This window comes from Nannospalax galili, unplaced genomic scaffold, assembly GCF_000622305.1.
Source record: "Nannospalax galili isolate Female #2095 unplaced genomic scaffold, S.galili_v1.0 scaffold979, whole genome shotgun sequence".
NCBI classification, from domain to species: domain Eukaryota; kingdom Metazoa; phylum Chordata; class Mammalia; order Rodentia; family Spalacidae; genus Nannospalax; species Nannospalax galili.
The window spans coordinates 579,697-597,627 of NW_008343671.1; the positions used below are offsets into that span (position 1 = coordinate 579,697).

The 17,931-nt window shown below is 47.6% G+C and overlaps 1 protein-coding gene across 1 annotated transcript; it reads right to left on the reverse strand.

Moving 5' to 3' along the window:
* Positions 1-6,086: 6,086 nt before the first annotated feature.
* Positions 6,087-17,529, reverse strand: LOC103739602 (keratin, type II cuticular Hb5-like). The gene is made up of 10 exons (XM_029566893.1): positions 17,519-17,529; positions 17,019-17,244; positions 13,419-13,627; positions 11,955-12,015; positions 10,890-10,985; positions 10,172-10,330; positions 9,811-9,942; positions 7,110-7,330; positions 6,810-6,841; positions 6,087-6,163 (listed from the first exon to the last, which is right to left on the reverse strand). Exons 1-10 carry the CDS (start codon positions 17,527-17,529, stop codon positions 6,087-6,089), a joined length of 1,224 nt encoding a protein of 407 aa, XP_029422753.1.
* Positions 17,530-17,931: the final 402 nt, after the last annotated feature.

A 17,931-nucleotide genomic window follows, 5' to 3' on the forward strand; every position in this document is an offset into this window, starting at 1 on the left:
GGCCTTCCTTGGGGGCAACTTGCCCTAGCCAGACTCCTCAGGTGACCTCCCAGCAAAGAGCCTGCTGCCTGGGGAGTCCTACTGCCTACAGCCCCTGGCTAGGGGGGCTTTGGACAATCTTGCTGTTTAGAGCACTTTTACACATTTCAAAGACTCCATAGTTGCTCCAGGTCTCCCCCTGCCTGTGCAGGAGGGAACTCTCCTGGATTGCTATTGGGATAGTACTATGAGGTCACTTTCTGGTTCTGTCTGTGGGTGTCTTGCCTCTGGGTTGACCCTGTCTGTGTTTCAATAAATGCTGCTGCAATGCAAGGGTGCGGTCATTTTGTGTGCACCACTGTCTCCCATCCCTACTACCTGCACCAGCCAGTCCCACACAGGGTTTCTTCAGTCAACCCCTGCTACTCCTACACTTCCTGTCTATCCCCACAGCCTGATCCTCTTGTCCTCCTCTGTCCCTGATGGCCCAGACCATAGCTCCAACTCCCCCCATAGCATCCCAAGCTCCCCAAAATAAGCTATCCTCTCTCCCAGCCCCACCTTTCACATGCTCAGCAGCCCAAGCTCCAACACAAACTTACTGCCACATTCCCACCACTGGGCTCAGATCTCTCCCAGCACAAGCCTGTGCTGCTCATGCCAGTGCTGGCTCTTCCATGACCTTTCCCCACCTACTCCTCAGCCCTGACCAACCCTCTATCTAGTTCAGGTCCCCCAGACCTTGACTCCACCCCCTAGGAAAAAAGGTCTGGCCTCTGAGGCTCCAGACCAGCTCATTGCCATCCTAAGTGGACACATAGGTCAGCCCTGTGCCTATGTACCTGTGCCCAGTGCTCTTCTCTCCTCTCTGTACCAATCACCTCCACTCACACCCCACAACATCTAAAACTCTGAGGATTTCTCATTCTGTTTCCATGGAGTCAAAGAGCCATACTGGAAGCTTCCCAGGGGCAGGAAGTATCTCCAGCTCTGAGCCTCCATTAGGATCTAGGATAGGGCTCAGGGCATGCCGGGCCTGTGATGTGTGGCATCCCAGGAACTGGGGCACCTGGAAAAGTAGGAGTCATAGATACCCAGGCTCTTAGACTCCATTTCTTCATTAGGGAAATATATTAGCTGTCATTCTTAGGGGGAAGATGTCTGTCCATCAGTCCCTTTGCTGCCCCAACTCTTCTTCCTCTCCATCTCCCAGCCTCTTTGCCTGGGAGAACGTAGTACTTAGAACACCTTGCTGGTTCCCTACTTCAAGCCCAAAGGATGATAACCCAGCTGGAGAGTGCTGGCTGCTCTGTTTGAGGTTTGCCAGGTGACCTCAGGCAGGTTCCTGCAAGTGTCCTACCTTACCCTCCTTCCTCCTGGCTCTCTGGGCCTTGACAACATGCTTAAGGTCACTGTCATTTGTCATTTAAGACACAGGGAATTTAGCCTGTAAATTTCAGAGGTTGAAAAATCAAAAGATGAAAATTTGAGCTCCAATTCTGGTGAGATTGTCAGGTCTTGGTGAGATCTTCAGTAAGAATTGCCTCCATGCTTTGAGCAACAGTGGGGCTCCTGATAAGAAAGGGTTATACGCTTCCCAGCTCTGCCACCTCCTGGGCATCTCAGATGCTGAAGTGGATTCATGCTGGGGAAAAACAACTTGATCTCATCAAGAATGGGGGACAAGGAAACCCAAAACCCTAAATCGTGACACTGAAGACTGGCAAATGAAAGTCATGATCTGGAGAACATTAATACTGTGCATTGTTCACAAAGACCAGTCAACCAATGTCCTAGATAGGCGGTGCCCATGAAGTTGGAAATTTCTCCCTCAGACGCCCTGCAGCCAGCAGCAAAGATCTAGAATCAGCTCTTTTGGATGACAGGGCTCTGGGGCTCCTGAAACCCTTTCTATATTCCCTCAGCAAGGCAACAGGAACTATCCAAGTAACTAAGGATTTAAGTTTTATTTTTTTTAAGTCTGTGTGTCTCTGTGTGTATGCATGTGGGCATGCACATGGAGGCCAGAGGTCTTTATCAAGTGTCTTCTTTGATTGCTCGTGACTTTATCTGAGTCTCTCTTGGAACCCAGTGCTCAGTGGTTGGTTGGACTGGCAGCAAGTGAGCTCTGGGAATCTGATCAGGCTCCAAAGAGTTTGAAAGTTTACATTGTAACTCTTGCAAAACAACTATAAGCCTACACTGAGTTGTCTTTTCCTTCCGGGTCTGAAGACACCAACTCTCCTCCAGCAAGATTCAAGCCCCCTCTACTTTGATCATCCTCACAAACACCCCCGGACTTGTTCCTTCTCCTACCCCTGTGTCGTTCACTGATCTCTGTTGAGTCTTTGTGGTCCTGGGAAGTAACCATTTTGGATTATTGCTCATCTGAGTCAAGCACCGTGAAAAACACAAGTTAGACACTCTACCAAGAAAGCCGTGAGTTCCACAGTGAGATGAGCACCTGGAAATCATGTCCTGTCTGCGCTATTCCCTTCAATGCTGTTCTCTGGGGATGTGGACATTATAAAGTGACCCTACAAAGTGTTTGTTTATTGAACATTATGGCAACTGTGACATAAGCACTAAGTTCTGTTCTCTGTGTGGGGACCTGACTGGAAGCATTGGGAAGGCTTCTTTCACAGTGCTACTCTGCCTCCTCCAGACTTCACCTGTGTGCCCTGGAAACCCTTGCTCATTTCTGCTTTGTTCAAAAGCCAAGGAAGCCCCAGTGTGTCCCATTATTCCATTAAAGCTAATGGACGGTGGTGGTGAAATGATAGCAGCCCAGAAATGAAGAGAGTAGGGTCAGCACATTATCATGAAGATAATGCCCAAAGCACAGATTGATAAATACACACCTTCCTCTACCACTACCACCACCCCTGCCATCACAGTCATCACCATCACCCACCCACCATCACCATCACAGTCATCATCATCATCACCATCACCACCACCACCACCATCACCATTTATCACTATCACCACCACCACTATCATCACCATCAGCATTAGCATCACCATCACCACGATCACCATGGCTACTCACTACTATTGCTACTGTAGTATTACCATGGCTACCACCATCACCACAGCCACCAATATTATCACCACCAGCTCTACTGCACATCACTATGGCCACCACCACTAAAGCCACATCACCATTACCATATGCACCACCATCTCACTACAGCCACCAACACTACCACCACTATCACCACTATTATCATCACCACTATCATCATCACCACTGTCACCATCACCACCGTCACCACCACCATCACCATCACCATCATGACCACCATTGTCACCACCACCACTGTCACCATCACCACTATCGCCATCACCACTGTCACCATCACTATTATCACCAGTATCACTACCACCAACAGCAACACCACCAGTATCACCATCATTATCCTTCGTCCACTGAGAAAGAAATATGAATCTTTCCCCAATTTACTTGTTCTAGGGCAGCCAATACCCTGTGGACTCCTCCCCCTCCTCAATACTAGAGTCAAAGTCTCTCTGACCTCCCTACCCCACTATCTCTTAAGGCTCTTTCTCTCCCAGTCCAACTGAGGAAACTTCTTCAAAAAGAAAATTCCATAAGAATCTCATTTAAAAAGTCAAAAAGATTAACTGCTAAGGAATAGAAAAAACTAAACATCAACAAAAGCCCAGATACGTTTCATCTGCCTCCTGTAAGGAGCCCCCAGAGGTGGCCTGGGTGGGGGTCTTCATTCACAGTACATTTACCCTCCCATGACTTGTCATCATCTACCCCCAAGAACCTCAAGCCCTATTTCCGCTGTAGTTCAAAATGCTGCTTAACTTCAACTATCTGGTTTTCTCTTTGGAGTCTCATCTTTCACATGTGGCCCCTATACATGTACACATGAAGAAAGTGGTAAGTGTTTCTCCAGCTTGTCTATCAGTCTGTCTGGGAAGACTCAATCCAGACCTTCAGAGGGGAAGTGTGAATTCCCTACAGTGATCTGACCACTGAGGCAGTGGCGGGACATATCTGAAAGCATCAGGACATCTCTGTTGCCATGGCGAACTGTCCAGAGGCTTTGCTACCTTTGGAGAACAAATGCATATTCTTATGGCAAAATATCTTCTACCCAGTCATGTCTTTTATTTTTAATTTTTAAAATTTTTATGTATATTAGTGTATTGCCTGCATATGTGTATAAGGGCACCTGTGTCACACAGAGGTCAGAAGAAGGTGTCAGATCCTCTGGAACTGTAGTTACAGATGGTTGTTAGCTGCCATAAGGGTGCTGGGAATCAACCTGGGTCCTTTGCAAGAGCAGTCAGTGCTCTTAACAGCTGAGCCATCTCTCCAGCCCCCCAGTCATGTCTTTTTAAAGTTTTCTTTAAGTACTAAATAGTATACAGGAAGTAGATTTCTCCCTGTAGAAGAAGTAAAGAAACTTGTCTATCAGAAACCTGTCTTTATCTCATCCCACTGTGCTGGGAGAACTCTGAGCAGGCCTCTTCAGATGGGACTTCTTGGGACTATCAGCTCAGGAACCAACCACTTCTGTCTAGGTCATCAGTGAAGAGATTCCAAAAGAGCTCTGAGATATAAACCTGGGTCCTCACACAAAGAGCCATCCTAAAATCTGTCCAAGATTCCTGGTGAGCAGAGGCTACAGTACAAATGCTCACAGGAAGCTTCATGCCTTTTCCATCTCTTACCTCTGAAAGGATGACAATTAGCTGAGCAGGACCAGGTACAACCCTGTCCAAGAGCATCAGATGAGCCAGAAATTTGAGCCTGAAGGAACAATTTGGAAATGCCATGGAAAAGCATATTGGCATTCTCTAAACCCAGCTTCACATCCTGAGCCAGCAGTGTGGTCTTCGTACAGTGATTTCTTTGAGCCTTAGTTTCCATGTCTATAAAATGGGATAATAAGGGCTGGAGAGATGGCTCAGTCGTTAAGAGCACTGGCTTCTCTTGCAGAGGACCCAGGTTCGATTCTCAACACCCACATGGCAGCTAACAACCATCTGTAACTCCAGTTCCAGGGAATCCAGCACTCTCTTCTGGCCTCTGTAGGCACTGCATGCATGACACAGGTACACTTACATACATGCAGGCATAACATTCATACACATATAAGTAAATAAATAATTTTAATGGGATAGTAACATTGTTTTTGAGAAAAAATGCATAAAATGCATACATAATAGGCCAGACTCTTGGGGAGTGCTCAATTTAATGTAAGCTTCCTTTTGGCCTCTTGGCCCTTCCCCCACCACCTTGCTGTATAGCCCAAGCTGTTAGTCCAGGGTAACTCTCTTCTTCCCTTGTCTACTCCATCCAGTAGTCTTCCATCTGGTCAGCACAGGAATCTTCTGGAAGCTTGTTGATATGTAGATTCCTAGACTGGTTCCTAGAACTGTAGACTTATGCTCCAGAGTTCCCACGATCTACATACTGATTGATCTACATCACACAGGAGCCATGACTGAGAAACACCAAAACAACCAGAGCTCTGGGTGGGCTAGGGAAAGCAATGAAGAAGACAAGCACTCAGCTACTACAAAAAGGCCTTTTACCATTAACCTTTAATCAAGTGCACCAAAGGAAAGGAGCGTACAGACCTCACAAAAAAAGCAACACCATCCCAACAGCAGCACCAACTTCACTGATTCGCCGCAGCAGCCTTTCCATCCTGGTGTTTGAATAGCTGGAGGTCTCAGACACAGTGAAGGGCTTCCCCAAAGCCCCAACTGCATTGTCCCTCTGCCTTTTCAATGCTGGGGCAGCATCTTCCGTCCCCGTCATCCAAGGGCAAAGCCTAAATCTGCTCCCAAATGCTGCACACACTTCTGCCTAGCTCCATGCCCAACCCAGGAGTTATTCTCAAAGAGTAAATAACTCCAAGAAGAAGAAAACTGAGGGTTACTCTAGGCCCCCTGAAAAGGAGTTGCTAAACTGGCATTCAGGCCACAAGAGAAAAGATGATCCTCCTACCCCATCACAGTCCCCTACAGACCCAGGAGTCCAGAATCCCAGCCCTGTCTATGCAAATCGCACCAATCTTGCACTGGAGCAGGCCCCCACTACACAGGGGGAGCAGCAGGCATTACCACTGATGACCATGAGAGACAGGGGAACTGAGGGTCCCACAGATCATGCCACCTCCCTGGGAACGGCTCACACCTGTGAACAGAGACACCAAGTCAAAGATCTCTTCATACCAGACATGCTGTAACCCAAGAAAACGAACTCTATCCACACTCTGAGGACCAGCAGCCTGAGTCTTTTAAAAGCACAGGCAAACCTCTACGTGTTGTCATCTGCTTATTTGAGGAACATGGTTATCAATTTAGACATTCACTCCGCTTGGACCAGACCAATGTTGAGGTGTTTGTATAGCAGAGAAGCAAAAACTGCTGGGTCACACTTGAGGAGCCATCTAGAATTACAGCTGCTGGAAAGGTGAGGGGCTGGCTGGGCCAGAAGCAGACATCTGCTCAGGGGCTGTGTAAACAGCAGTAGCCTAAGACCAGCAGTTCCCAGCCATCTGCAGAGGCGACAGTAAACCTAAGCCTAGCATTTTTTCATATTAAAACATGGGGTCACATGAGGAGTTTCCTATACATAATGAAAAACAGGCTGTTTCGCAGAACCAATTGTGGTATTCCAGATGGATCCATGTAGGGGACAAATACGTAAGGGCCATCAATCTATTTTTTTCAGAGACTTCAGCTCTGGTCTCTCCCACCCAATACTCCATAGGCTGAGTTCCCACACAGATGCAACCTAATAGATTATGGACACCCAAGGAGCCATGCACCTAACTTACAGATGTTGACTGAGCTCACACCTTCACATAACCTGCAGGGGAGAAGAGAGAAGAGCTGTCAGAGTTAACTTCCTCTGCTTTTGCAGAATACTCATGCCATTTTAGCTTAGCTACCATGGGCTGTGATCTGGGCAAGCCCCTCCTCTTCTCTGGACCTCAGTTTCCCTATCTGTAAGATCAGTTTAAAATGATCCCTATTTGACCCTCCACTGCCTGGAGGATTCTCGTCTGCTGAGGCACTATTCCAGACCTGAATGAAGGTGTGAAGAAATACCCACACCTGAGAATGCCTGTCCTCACCGGCTTTCCTCGCCTTCCAGCAGTTTCCGGTAAGTAGCAATCTCCACATCCAGGCCCAGCTTGGAGTTCATCACCTCCTGGTACTCCTTGAGCAGGCAGGCCATGTCCTGCTTGGCCTTCTGCAGAGCCTCCTCCAGCCCTGCCAGCTTGCAGCGACCATCCCTGAGAGTCGCCTCACCCTGCTGCTCTGCCTCAGCTACAGCGGCCTCCAGCTTACAGCGCTGGAGGAGAGAGAAGGAAATGACTTTGAAAAGGTGCAGTCAGGGAGGGGGCTGGAGAGATGGCTCAGCAGTTAAGAACACTGACTGTTCTTGCAGAAGACCCAGGTTGAATCTCAGCACCCACATTGTAGCTAACAACTGTCTGTAACTCCAGTTCCAGGGGATCCAAAAGGCTCTTCTGTCCTCCACCGGCATTTCACGACACAGGTGCACTTACCTACATGCAGGCATAACACTCATACACATAAAATAAAATAATAAATAATAAATAAAATATCTAAAAAAAAAAAAGAAAAGGCACAGTCAGTGGGATCCTTAATAGCTCTCCAGTGGCCTTGGTTACATTAATTCACTGACATTTAAAATGGTCACCTTTAGCCAGGTGTGATGGTACATGTCTTCAATCCCAGTACTCAGAAGGCAATTTAAGGCCAACATGTTCTACATAGCCAGTTCCAAGCCATCTGGGACTACATACTGAGACTTTGTCTCAACTAAAATAAATAAATAATAAATAAATAAATAAATAAAATATTTTTATTTATATTTATTCTTTGAAATTTTCACATATATACAATGTATGAAGTTGATACTTTTAATTTTTGATTTATTTGTTTTTATTATGTGCATGAATGTTTTATCTGCATGTATATAAGTACATCACATGCATGCAAAGCCTATGGAGACCAGAAGAGGACAACATATCTCCCGGAACTGGAGTTATGGACAGTTGTTAGCTACCATGTGGGTACTAGGAACCAAATCCAGGTCCTCTGCAAGAGCAGCTAGTGCTTTTAACTGCTGAGCCATCCCTCTAGTCACACTTAATACCTTTTTAAAAATGTACAGCAGTGGAAAGTCAACTAGGTGGGAAAATAATCGCCCATTTGGAGCTCTTTTCCTTTATTTTGTTTTCTGGGAATTTTGTTGTGTTTTTCACTTTTGAATTTTGGGGGGTTTTTTTTGGAGACAGGGTCTCGAGTTAATGATATATATACACACACGCACGCACACACACACACACACACACACACACACACAATAATACATATATATATATATATATAGAGAGAGAGAGAGAGAGAGAGAATGAGACAGAGACAGAGACAGAGAGAGCCTAGACCAGCCTCAAACTCACAGTGATTCTCCTGCCTCCCACCACACCCAACCCCCTTTCCCTTCTTTTTGTACCACACTCTATTACAAAATTCACTTGGTTTTATAACCGAACCAGTAGGGGACGAAATGTTAACCCTGGAATAGCCTAGATAATAATTAGCAACATTACCATGTTTATACACCAGTGTTAGTTTACAAGGTATTTTCACAGTCTTATTTGACCAGAGTTTCTCTGTAGACTTGTCAGAACAGGCATTATTATTCCCATTATGCAGATGAAGAAATTGAAACTCAGAGAGGCTGTGTCTTGCCCCCAGGTTATCTTAGGAAGGACCAAGCTCATGTTTGCATAAGCTGCTGTGTAGAGTATCTGTGGCCCACAGAGTCCAGCATGCTGAATGAAGGGCCCACTTGCAACAACCCCCAACACACCAATAGCTGGCAGCTGGCACCCTCCTGCCCCACTGAAGACTATGCACCCAAATGAAAATAAGCCATTTTACAGTGGGAACCCATTCCCCCATTTCATTAGCTCATCTGTTATTAGCAACAAATTATTTGTAATACATCTTGCATCGTATTTGAAAACAACCATACCCAAGGAAACCGAGTCAGGACCCAAAACCGAGTCAGGAAACGTGTATAAACTCAGTATTTCAGTGTCACAAGTCAGGGGAAGAGACTAAATTACATAATGTTTTCTTACTTTATGCAGAAAAATTAAATTAGAACCCTCTTTGCTGTACATTCAATAAATAAAGTTCAAATGGACTAATGACCTAAGTGTGAGAGATAAAGCTAAAAATCTAGTGGAGAATAAGACTACGATGATGCCTCAAAACTCCCAAGAATAAGCCCTTAAGGGAAGAGCAGACAGGCTTGGCCACACTCAGGTCGAAGATTTCTGTTCAAGAACTGAAGTCAAGCAAAGCCAGCAGACCAAGAGCAAACTGCGAGGAGACCAGCGAGCGCGCTGCAACAGGAGAATACAAAGCGCCACAGTGTGGATGGAATGGGCAAGGCAAAGCTTCTAATCACCAAGGAAAACAAGAATCCCAGGAGAAAAAAAGAGCAGATGAAAACAGATGAGGACATGCAAATGATTAGTAAGAATATGGGCAGATGTTCTACATCACCAAACAGAAAGAAAAGATGAACATTAACAGCTCTACGCCGGTGGGCGTCCTTCAGCTCCACAGAACTGGGCAGCGGCCATAGCACATGCTGGGAAAAGATAAGAGGTTTCTCTGGCACAGCTGATACCCAAATCTTTCTAAAGACGACAGCCATCCCTAAAGACAAGAAGGAAACAGAGCCCAGCTGCTAAGCAGCAGGTGCCCAGGTGGCCTTGGTGTCCTGACCTGCTGTTTGGCATTCTCCACCTCAGCCGTCAACCTCTGGATGACACGATTCAACTCACTGAGCTCCTCCTTGCCTTTGTGGAGGTTCTGGCTCTGCTGTGTCACTGTGACTTTCACCTCTTCGACTCTGCAGTTGGGTGCAAACAGGCAGACATTGTAGCTGGAGAGTGAGGTAGGATGCCACAAGAGAGTCTCACTAGCCAGCTCTGAGTTCTTCAGGAGTCCCACCTCCCTGTCCTGCTCTGCCAGGTCCCTCAGCTGTAGCCCTATGGAATGCATGGGTGCCCAACCCAGGCATGCTCCAGATGAAGGGCTATGCTCTTTGTTCAGTAGGGAAGCACAGCCCTCTTTGTACCTGAGTCTGGTACCAAGATTCAGGCTCAGCCCGGCTGCGGCTGGCAATATCATCATACTGAGCCTTGATCTCAGCCACGACCATGTCCATGTTGAGCCCCCGACTGTGGTCCATCTTCACCACCACTGAGGTTTCTGAGATCTGGGACTGAAGATACATTATTTGCTGTAGAAAACACAGCCAGTGGCCTCAGTTCCAATCCTGACTTTGCTGCTAAGTCCAACGGCCCCAACTCTAAAACCTTAGGGAAAACAGAAAAATACCAGCAAGTCTGGTCATTTTAAATGTGGCTTTTAAGAAAATGGCTGGAATTGGGACTGTGGCACTAATCTAATCCACCAGACAGTAGCCAGACTTAGAGGCCCAGATCATCCACTTGGGTTTTTTGTTGTTGTTGTTGTTGTTGTTGTTGTTGTTGTTGTTTTGAGACAGGGTCTCCCTCTAGTCCCACTTGGGTTTTTACACTATCCGAATTAATGCTTTAATTGTCCATCTCTGCTTTGTACCATGCTAAGTTGACAGGGAATGAATTAGTCTTTTAAATCATCTTAAAGGAGAGCCATCACCCATTTCCATTTTGAAAGACCTGACCATGAGAAAAGTCCCCTCTGGTCACAGGAAGATTGGAATGGAATGGAAGGAGTATAAGGGATGAAACACTTTTCCCAAACCCAGGGGCCAGAACAGGGTCTCAGCAGGAAGAACCCTGTGGGGGCTCTGTTACCTCTTCATACAGGGACTGTAGGAAGGTGGTCTCATCCCTCAGCGACTCAGTGTCGGCTTCTAGTTCTGCCTTGTGCAGGTAGGCATTGTCTATGTCCTGATGGAAATGGACAAGAGAGGGAGGGTGTGAGCACATGCCCTCTCCATGCACCGAGTCTCCACACTCTACAGGAGCCCAGAGGGAATCTCCCAGCCACCCCTCTCTACTTCTAAGAGCCTGCCTCTGCCTAGCATCCAGCACCTATATGTCTTCACCTTCGGGGCCCCTCTTGGCTATCTGCCCCTGACATTCCCTGCTGTAACCGGCAGTGGGACCAGACACTTGGGGAAAGGAAGTAGAGAGAAGTCTCTCACAAACACTTCAGCTTGCTGAAGTTACTGCATAGGACCAAAATGGCGTCCACAAATAGCTTGCTGCAAAAAGAAGCCTAGTGCCACAGACCAGCATGTCGGGAGCTACCTCTCAGTCAAGCAGCCCGCTGAGCACAGGCATATGGCAACCAGCAAAGCCCAGAGCAGGCAACACCCTCCATCGAATAGCTGCCTCTCCTGCCTGAGGCCGGTCAGACTTCCACTGACTCCAGTGATTAGCCCTATCTCTACTCTACCCATTACTGACACACACAGAGGTTGGTAAGCTGTTAAAGAACATGCACTTGGACTTTCACTCACCAGACTGAAACAGAAAGCAGTTCTGTCCTGGTCTTTTTACCCACCCTTTCTTATGGTATTGACTGACAACCACACTTTAAAAATCACTAACAAGCTGAGAACCAATGATCCCGAACTGGGATGATAGGAGAAGGCCACACCTACAGGAGAGGTGAACAAGAATATCTCGGAGAACGGCTGCTGTCAGAAAGCCCAGCAGCAGCCCCCTGACATCTTCTTAAGACGCCCCCATCAGACTAGCCTGGGTTACTGCATAGGACCAAAATGGCTTCCGCAGGCAAACCAGCCAGCAGGTTAGAAAGCCTTGCCATCAACCACTGGATTCATGGGAACTTGACAGGGCAGGACTCCAGTCTCCAATGGCTTCATCCTCACCCCACAGGAAGCCACACACCTTCTTTAACTGCACGAACTCATTCTCAGCCGTGGCCCTGAGGGTCAGTTCCTCTTCATACCTGAGGAGAGGGCACAAGGGAAATTGGCCAGCCAGAGTCTGAGCAGCAAGCCTTCCTGGACTCCGTCACTTTCCATGTGCCTCCGAGAAACAGGCTTGACTTCTTAGACTTAGATTTCCCGGTCACAAGGATCCCCTGCTAAGGATAATGGACTTTAGTGCCAGCTTGGACTGAAGTCTCAGTAAGGCTGAGGTGAGTCATTTAATGTCTGTGTGTCTTGTACAGTAAACAAGCCATAGTGAGGATGAGTGAAAGGGACGGCGCTGTTTTCAGAGGCCTTCAACTCTAACACTGTACAAACCATGAAGCTCTCTAAAACCACCTCTCTGAGGTTCCAGTCCCCCACACAATATACTAGAGCTTGAATTTCTAAAAGTAATTCCTAATCCAAGGCACTCTCCACCAGCCTGGCCCTTCCCCTCCAGTGACAGTCTGGAGCAGCATGGCCCCACTGACATAAAGAGCTCTTCCCCCAGAGCATGATTCTCACGACTTCTTCATTACAGGCCAATCCTGGGCTGCACTTATCCCTCAGCTCTATAATTTCCAGCCCTGGCATGCCCAATTGAAAACCAGACCTGGACACCTGCCCTCCAAAAGGTGTATGAGTGTCTGTTCTTCCCCCAAGGAAAGGAAAACCCTCCTACTGTGTCCCTTATGATAGTAAAAGTTGGTTTTCCAACACCTGATTCTAAGACAGTCAAGGTTAGAATGACTAGGACAGACTGATGCGAAATCTCCTTTCCTAGGACTAAGGATATAGCCCAATGGTACAGCACTTGCTTAACATGCAAAAGGGTTCTGAGTTCTATATCCAGTATTATAAAATAACAATCATCATCATCCTCACCATCTTTCACTCTGTCCATACCTACAAGGTAAAGACAAGGGAATCGACAGTGACCTAGTGAACTTAGACTAGTAAACATGTCAGGCTGAAAACAAATGATTTACACTGGCGTAGAACTGTGGAGTCCACCAAAGGGGATCTGGCTGGCTTATCTTCAGGGTGGTAGCAGAATAAGACCTCTTTCCTTTGGTGCTTTGAGAGGCATCAGAGATCCTCGGGATGCCTCCCCCAGGGCCTTTCTCTGTTCACATGGTGATGACTGCTCTTCCAGTTCTGGTAAGCCTGTGTCTTCCGTTTCATTTGGTCTTCTCGCTCCATTTCTGTCAGTCTGTGCACTCAATAGTATATTGCACCCTTCCCACACTGGAAACACTTCTCTCCAGACTCGTCCTAGGTCCCTGTATGAGGAAAGCTTGGAACTGAGGCTAGACAGCAGAACCAGCCAGTAGAGAGTCAGAGCTGACCTTGACCTTCAGCATGCCCAGAAGAGTGGCATGGCCTTAACTCAAGCCTCTTCTACTCCCTGTAAATGCTTCAGCCCCATCATGCTCACCTCTTCTTGTAGCCCTCCATGGCCTCCTGCACGTGGTTGAGCTCAGCGGCCAGCCTCCCACTGTCAGCCTCCACACACTCGGCCTCCCGCCTCAGTGTCTCGATGTAGCCCTCGAACAGCGGCTCCAGGTTGCTCTCACAGCACTTGCGGTTCTGGTAGAACTGCCACTTGGTCTCCAGCAGCTTGTTCTGCTGCTCCAGGAAGCGCACCTGCCATTCAGGGGGAAGGAAGAGACTCAGGGGGAGCTTGGGAAAGGTGTCAGCTCCCCCAGAGCTCTCTGCCATCGGGTTTGGCCCTTGTCCTGAAGAAAACTGTGACTTTCCAAAAGTCATAATCATCCCCAGGTGATTTCCCTTTCACTCATTACCATTCTCAGGAAAAACACACAACTCACAGTCATGTAGTCATTCTGCACAGAATGAACTATGTGTGGCACACCAAGCAATGAGTCCTCAAAGGTGTCCATGTCTCAATCCTTGGGACCTACGAATGTGTCATGTACCTAGAAAAATGGATCTTGCTATTGGAATTAAGGTTGTGGAGCTAAAGACTGGGACATTTTCTTGGATTATCCTGGTGGACAAAGGGCAATGTCAGTGTTAGAATGGCTGTCATCAAGAAAAGAAATAAAGATATAGAGAAAGGAACCCTTATATGCTGTGGTAGAAATGTGAATTAGTCCAATCACATGGAAGACAGTGTGGAGGTTTCTCAGAAAACTAAAAACAGACCTACCATGTGGCCCGTTTATACCATTCCTGGGTGTATTGCAAAAGAATCTGTCAATACACCACAGAGAGACCTATACACCCATGCTTATTGCTATACTGTTCACAATAGCCAACGGTGCTGGAGTCTGTCAACAGGTGGATGGATAAAAACGAGAGAGAGGGAGAGAGAGAGAGAGATAGGCAGGCATAATGGAGTTTTATTCAGCCATAAAGAATTCAATATTAAATTTGCAGGAAAATGGATGGAACTGGAGCTCATCATGGTACACAAAGTAAACCAGACTCAGAAAGATAAATATACATATTTTCTCCCAAATTTAGAATATAGATTTCTATAAAATCTGTATTTAGAAGAGGAAGCGGCCTGATGAGAGGGGGTGGGGGGATGAGAGAAATAGGAGAGGTAGATAATAAAATACATTACAAAAGTATATGGAAATGTCATGAAAATATTCTATAACTAATATATAATAATAAATATTAAAATCTCACAGGAGCCCTTCAGAGGAAACAGGGAGGCAGAACAGTGACGAGATGGAAGCAGAAGAAAGATCTGAAATTTGAGACCCAGTCAATGCACTATTACTGTGAGGACGGAGGAAGAAGGAGCCGCTCCTTAAGAGCTGCAGGCAGTCTCTAGAAGCAGCCCTTAGATTCCAGGCAGCAAGGAACAAGGACCCCAGTCCTATACTCAGAAGCTCTACAGTGCTAGGTCAGCCTCTGCCCCCCACAAAGGCATGCCTTTCTATTTGGCTTTGTTCTGTGACCTGCCATGCTCCCACCTAAGTTTGTCCATGCCAGTTCTAAACCAGGTAATCTCTCTCAAGCCCAACACCTGGTATGCCAGCATGACATAAAGAACTCACAAATGTCCATGCTTTGGGGGAATCAAAGCCCTGATTATCCAAAAGTCCTGAAGCCTTGGTTTGTAGCCTGCAGGCCCAGGGAGTCAGGTCGCCCTTTGGCTTTTTGCTGCTCTATAGGATGAAACCCACCACACCAATGCAGCTGGCAGCCTGCAGCTCGGTGCTGTTTAGAGCCTGAAAAAATGCTATTGGAGGGGTGAGTGGATATCGGCTGGCTTAGTGAGTCTCTCCCCAGACCAGACATTGAGCCCTTTCAACAGGGAGAGCAGTACCTGCGGTGATTTGAGAAATGTCCCCCAAAAGTTCATGTATTTGAACATGTGGTCCCCAGTTGGTAGTACTGTTTGAGGGGGAGGGTGTGGAACATTTAGGTCACGGAGCTTTGCTGGAAGACGTATGTCACTAGGGGCAGGTTTTGAGAGTTGGCCTCTCCCCCCTTGGCTTCCTATGTGATGAAACGCGGTCTCTCACTTTCTGCCCTGGCCACCTGCTGCAAACCTTCCTTGCCATTATGGGCTCCACCTCTGGAACCATAAGCCAAAATAAACAGTTTCATAGGTTGATTTTGACCATGGTGTTTTAACATAGCAACAAAAAGCAGCTATTACAGCACCCATGTGTGACACTCAGAAAGCCATGTGCTGTTGGAGTCTGTGGTGCCCAGAGCCTTTCTATGCTCGAAAAGCAATTAGGAAAAGATGCTCCCTCTAGGCAGGCCACCAAACAAACCACAGGCTGGACTCCAGCTCTCTGTGTGTGAGGTGAAATGGACAACCTGCATGACTCCACAGTAATGACCAGAATTGATATTCAGCCAGGATATACTACTATATGCCTGCAATCCCAGCACTTGAGAGACCCACAGTAGTCATAGTGAGCTCCAAGCCAGCCTGGGCTACATGACAAAACCTTGCCTAAAAAGAATGCAAGGGCTGGAGCACTGACCTTGCAAAAGACCCAGGTTCAAATTCCAGCACCCGCATAACTCCAGTTCCAGGGGATCAGACACCCTCTTCTGACCTCCACGGGAAATCCATATATGACATGGGTGCACTCACATACATGCAAGCAATACTCTCATACACATAAAATGAAAATAATAAGTTAAAAAATGTAGTACCTTTGCCTACGGGCAAGAAAAGCAGTCCAAAAGCCTCTCTGTGGACCTTCCTTCCAGTCTTTCAATCTGCTAGTGTAGAGCCAGAGAGTGGCTTGGGCAGAAGTCCTTGCTGACTTGCTGCCCAATTCACTGACTTGCTAGGGTGTCCCCAAAAAGTGGGGAGGAGGGAAGGAGCCTCTAGACCCTCTCAGTCCCCATTTAGTGCCAGGATGCTCGCACCTCCTCTGAGACACAACTGTGGCCCACCCCCACAATGCTTCTGTATGCCGTGTCTGGGACCTGGAAAGTGGAGTCACAGACACACATGACACTCACTGGGTAGGTAAGTAGCAACGGTAAACCCTCCTGTTCTGTGTGGTGGTTTCATATCCGTTACTGCATTTGAATCCCACCCACAGCAACATTTGAAAGCCAAGACTAGGGTCCAGCTACATTCTCCACGCTACATGATAGTTGGCAGCGGGAGAACTAGAACCCAAACCATCATCAGGTTTATGACACTCACTGGGTAGGTAAGTAGCAACGGTAAACCCTCCTGTTCATCAAATGCATTTGAATCCCACCCACAGCAACATTTGAAAGCCAAGACTAGAGTCCAGCTACATTCTCCAGGCTACATGATAGTTGGCAGCGGGAGAACTAGAACCCAAACCATCATCAGGTTCCAAGTCCCTTGCCTCTTCCTAAGCTGCAACGCCAGGGATAATGACACAGACAGGTCCAGATCAGGCACAATGCACTCCAGGACACCCACCTTGCTGATGAAAGCGGCGAACCTGCTGTTGAGGCCTTTGATTTGCTCCTTCTCCTCATGCTTCACGCACTGCGCATTGGGGTCAAGCTCCAGGTTGAGAGGTGTGACAATGCACTCCAGGACACCCACCTTGCTGATGAAGGCGGCGAACCTGCTGTTGAGGCCCTTCATCTGCTCCTTCTCCTCATGCTTCACGCACTGCGCATTGGGGTCAAGCTCCAGGTTGAGGGGTGTGAGCAGGCTCTCGTTGACAGACACCGTGGTGATGCAGGGGGGAGTGGGACCACAAAGGCCTCCCACTCGGTAACCAAAGCCACCCCCACTACACAAAGGCCGTCTGTAATTCACTGCAATCCTAGAGGACCCTACGGCACACAGGCTTCGGCTGCCAAAGCCCCCAAGTCGCCTGTGGTTCAGCCCCCAAGATTCCCCCCACAGTAGGTTACTACACTGACTCCACTGTGGGCTCCCAGCTTGGGCACCACAGCAGAACAGGAACTAAAGTTCCTGACCCTGCGGCTGGAACTTAGGAGGTACGTGCAGCTGGCCATGTCTCTGCTATGTGGGACTGACCCAGAGAGAGAGGACTGGAGGGCAACCAGGTCTCACATTGAGACCTGGTATCACACCTGCCTTTCATCGGGCATAGGAGGATCCTCCCAACCACATAAAAGGTGGGAGAATGCTGTTAATGGCCCGTATGAGTGTGGGAATGCCACTAGGCAACCTTGGGGGAGAGCTGAAACCTGCCTCTTTTAATAGGCATCAGGGAGACCCTGTATCGCAGTAAACCTGTCCCTGACTTTTCTACCTCGCAGGCAAGACTATCTACCAAGCCTCCAGTCTCCCTTCCGCCAGGGATCATTAACCCACATGGGCAGGCCCAGTCTTGGCCATAACATTAAGAGTCTGTGTCCCCAATAGCTGAGAGATAGAAGCAACCTAAGTGCCCCTCAACTGACAAGTGGTTAACAAAAATGTGGTATTTACACAGTGGCATTCTATTCAGCAGTAAAGAAAGATGAAATAATGAAATTTGCAG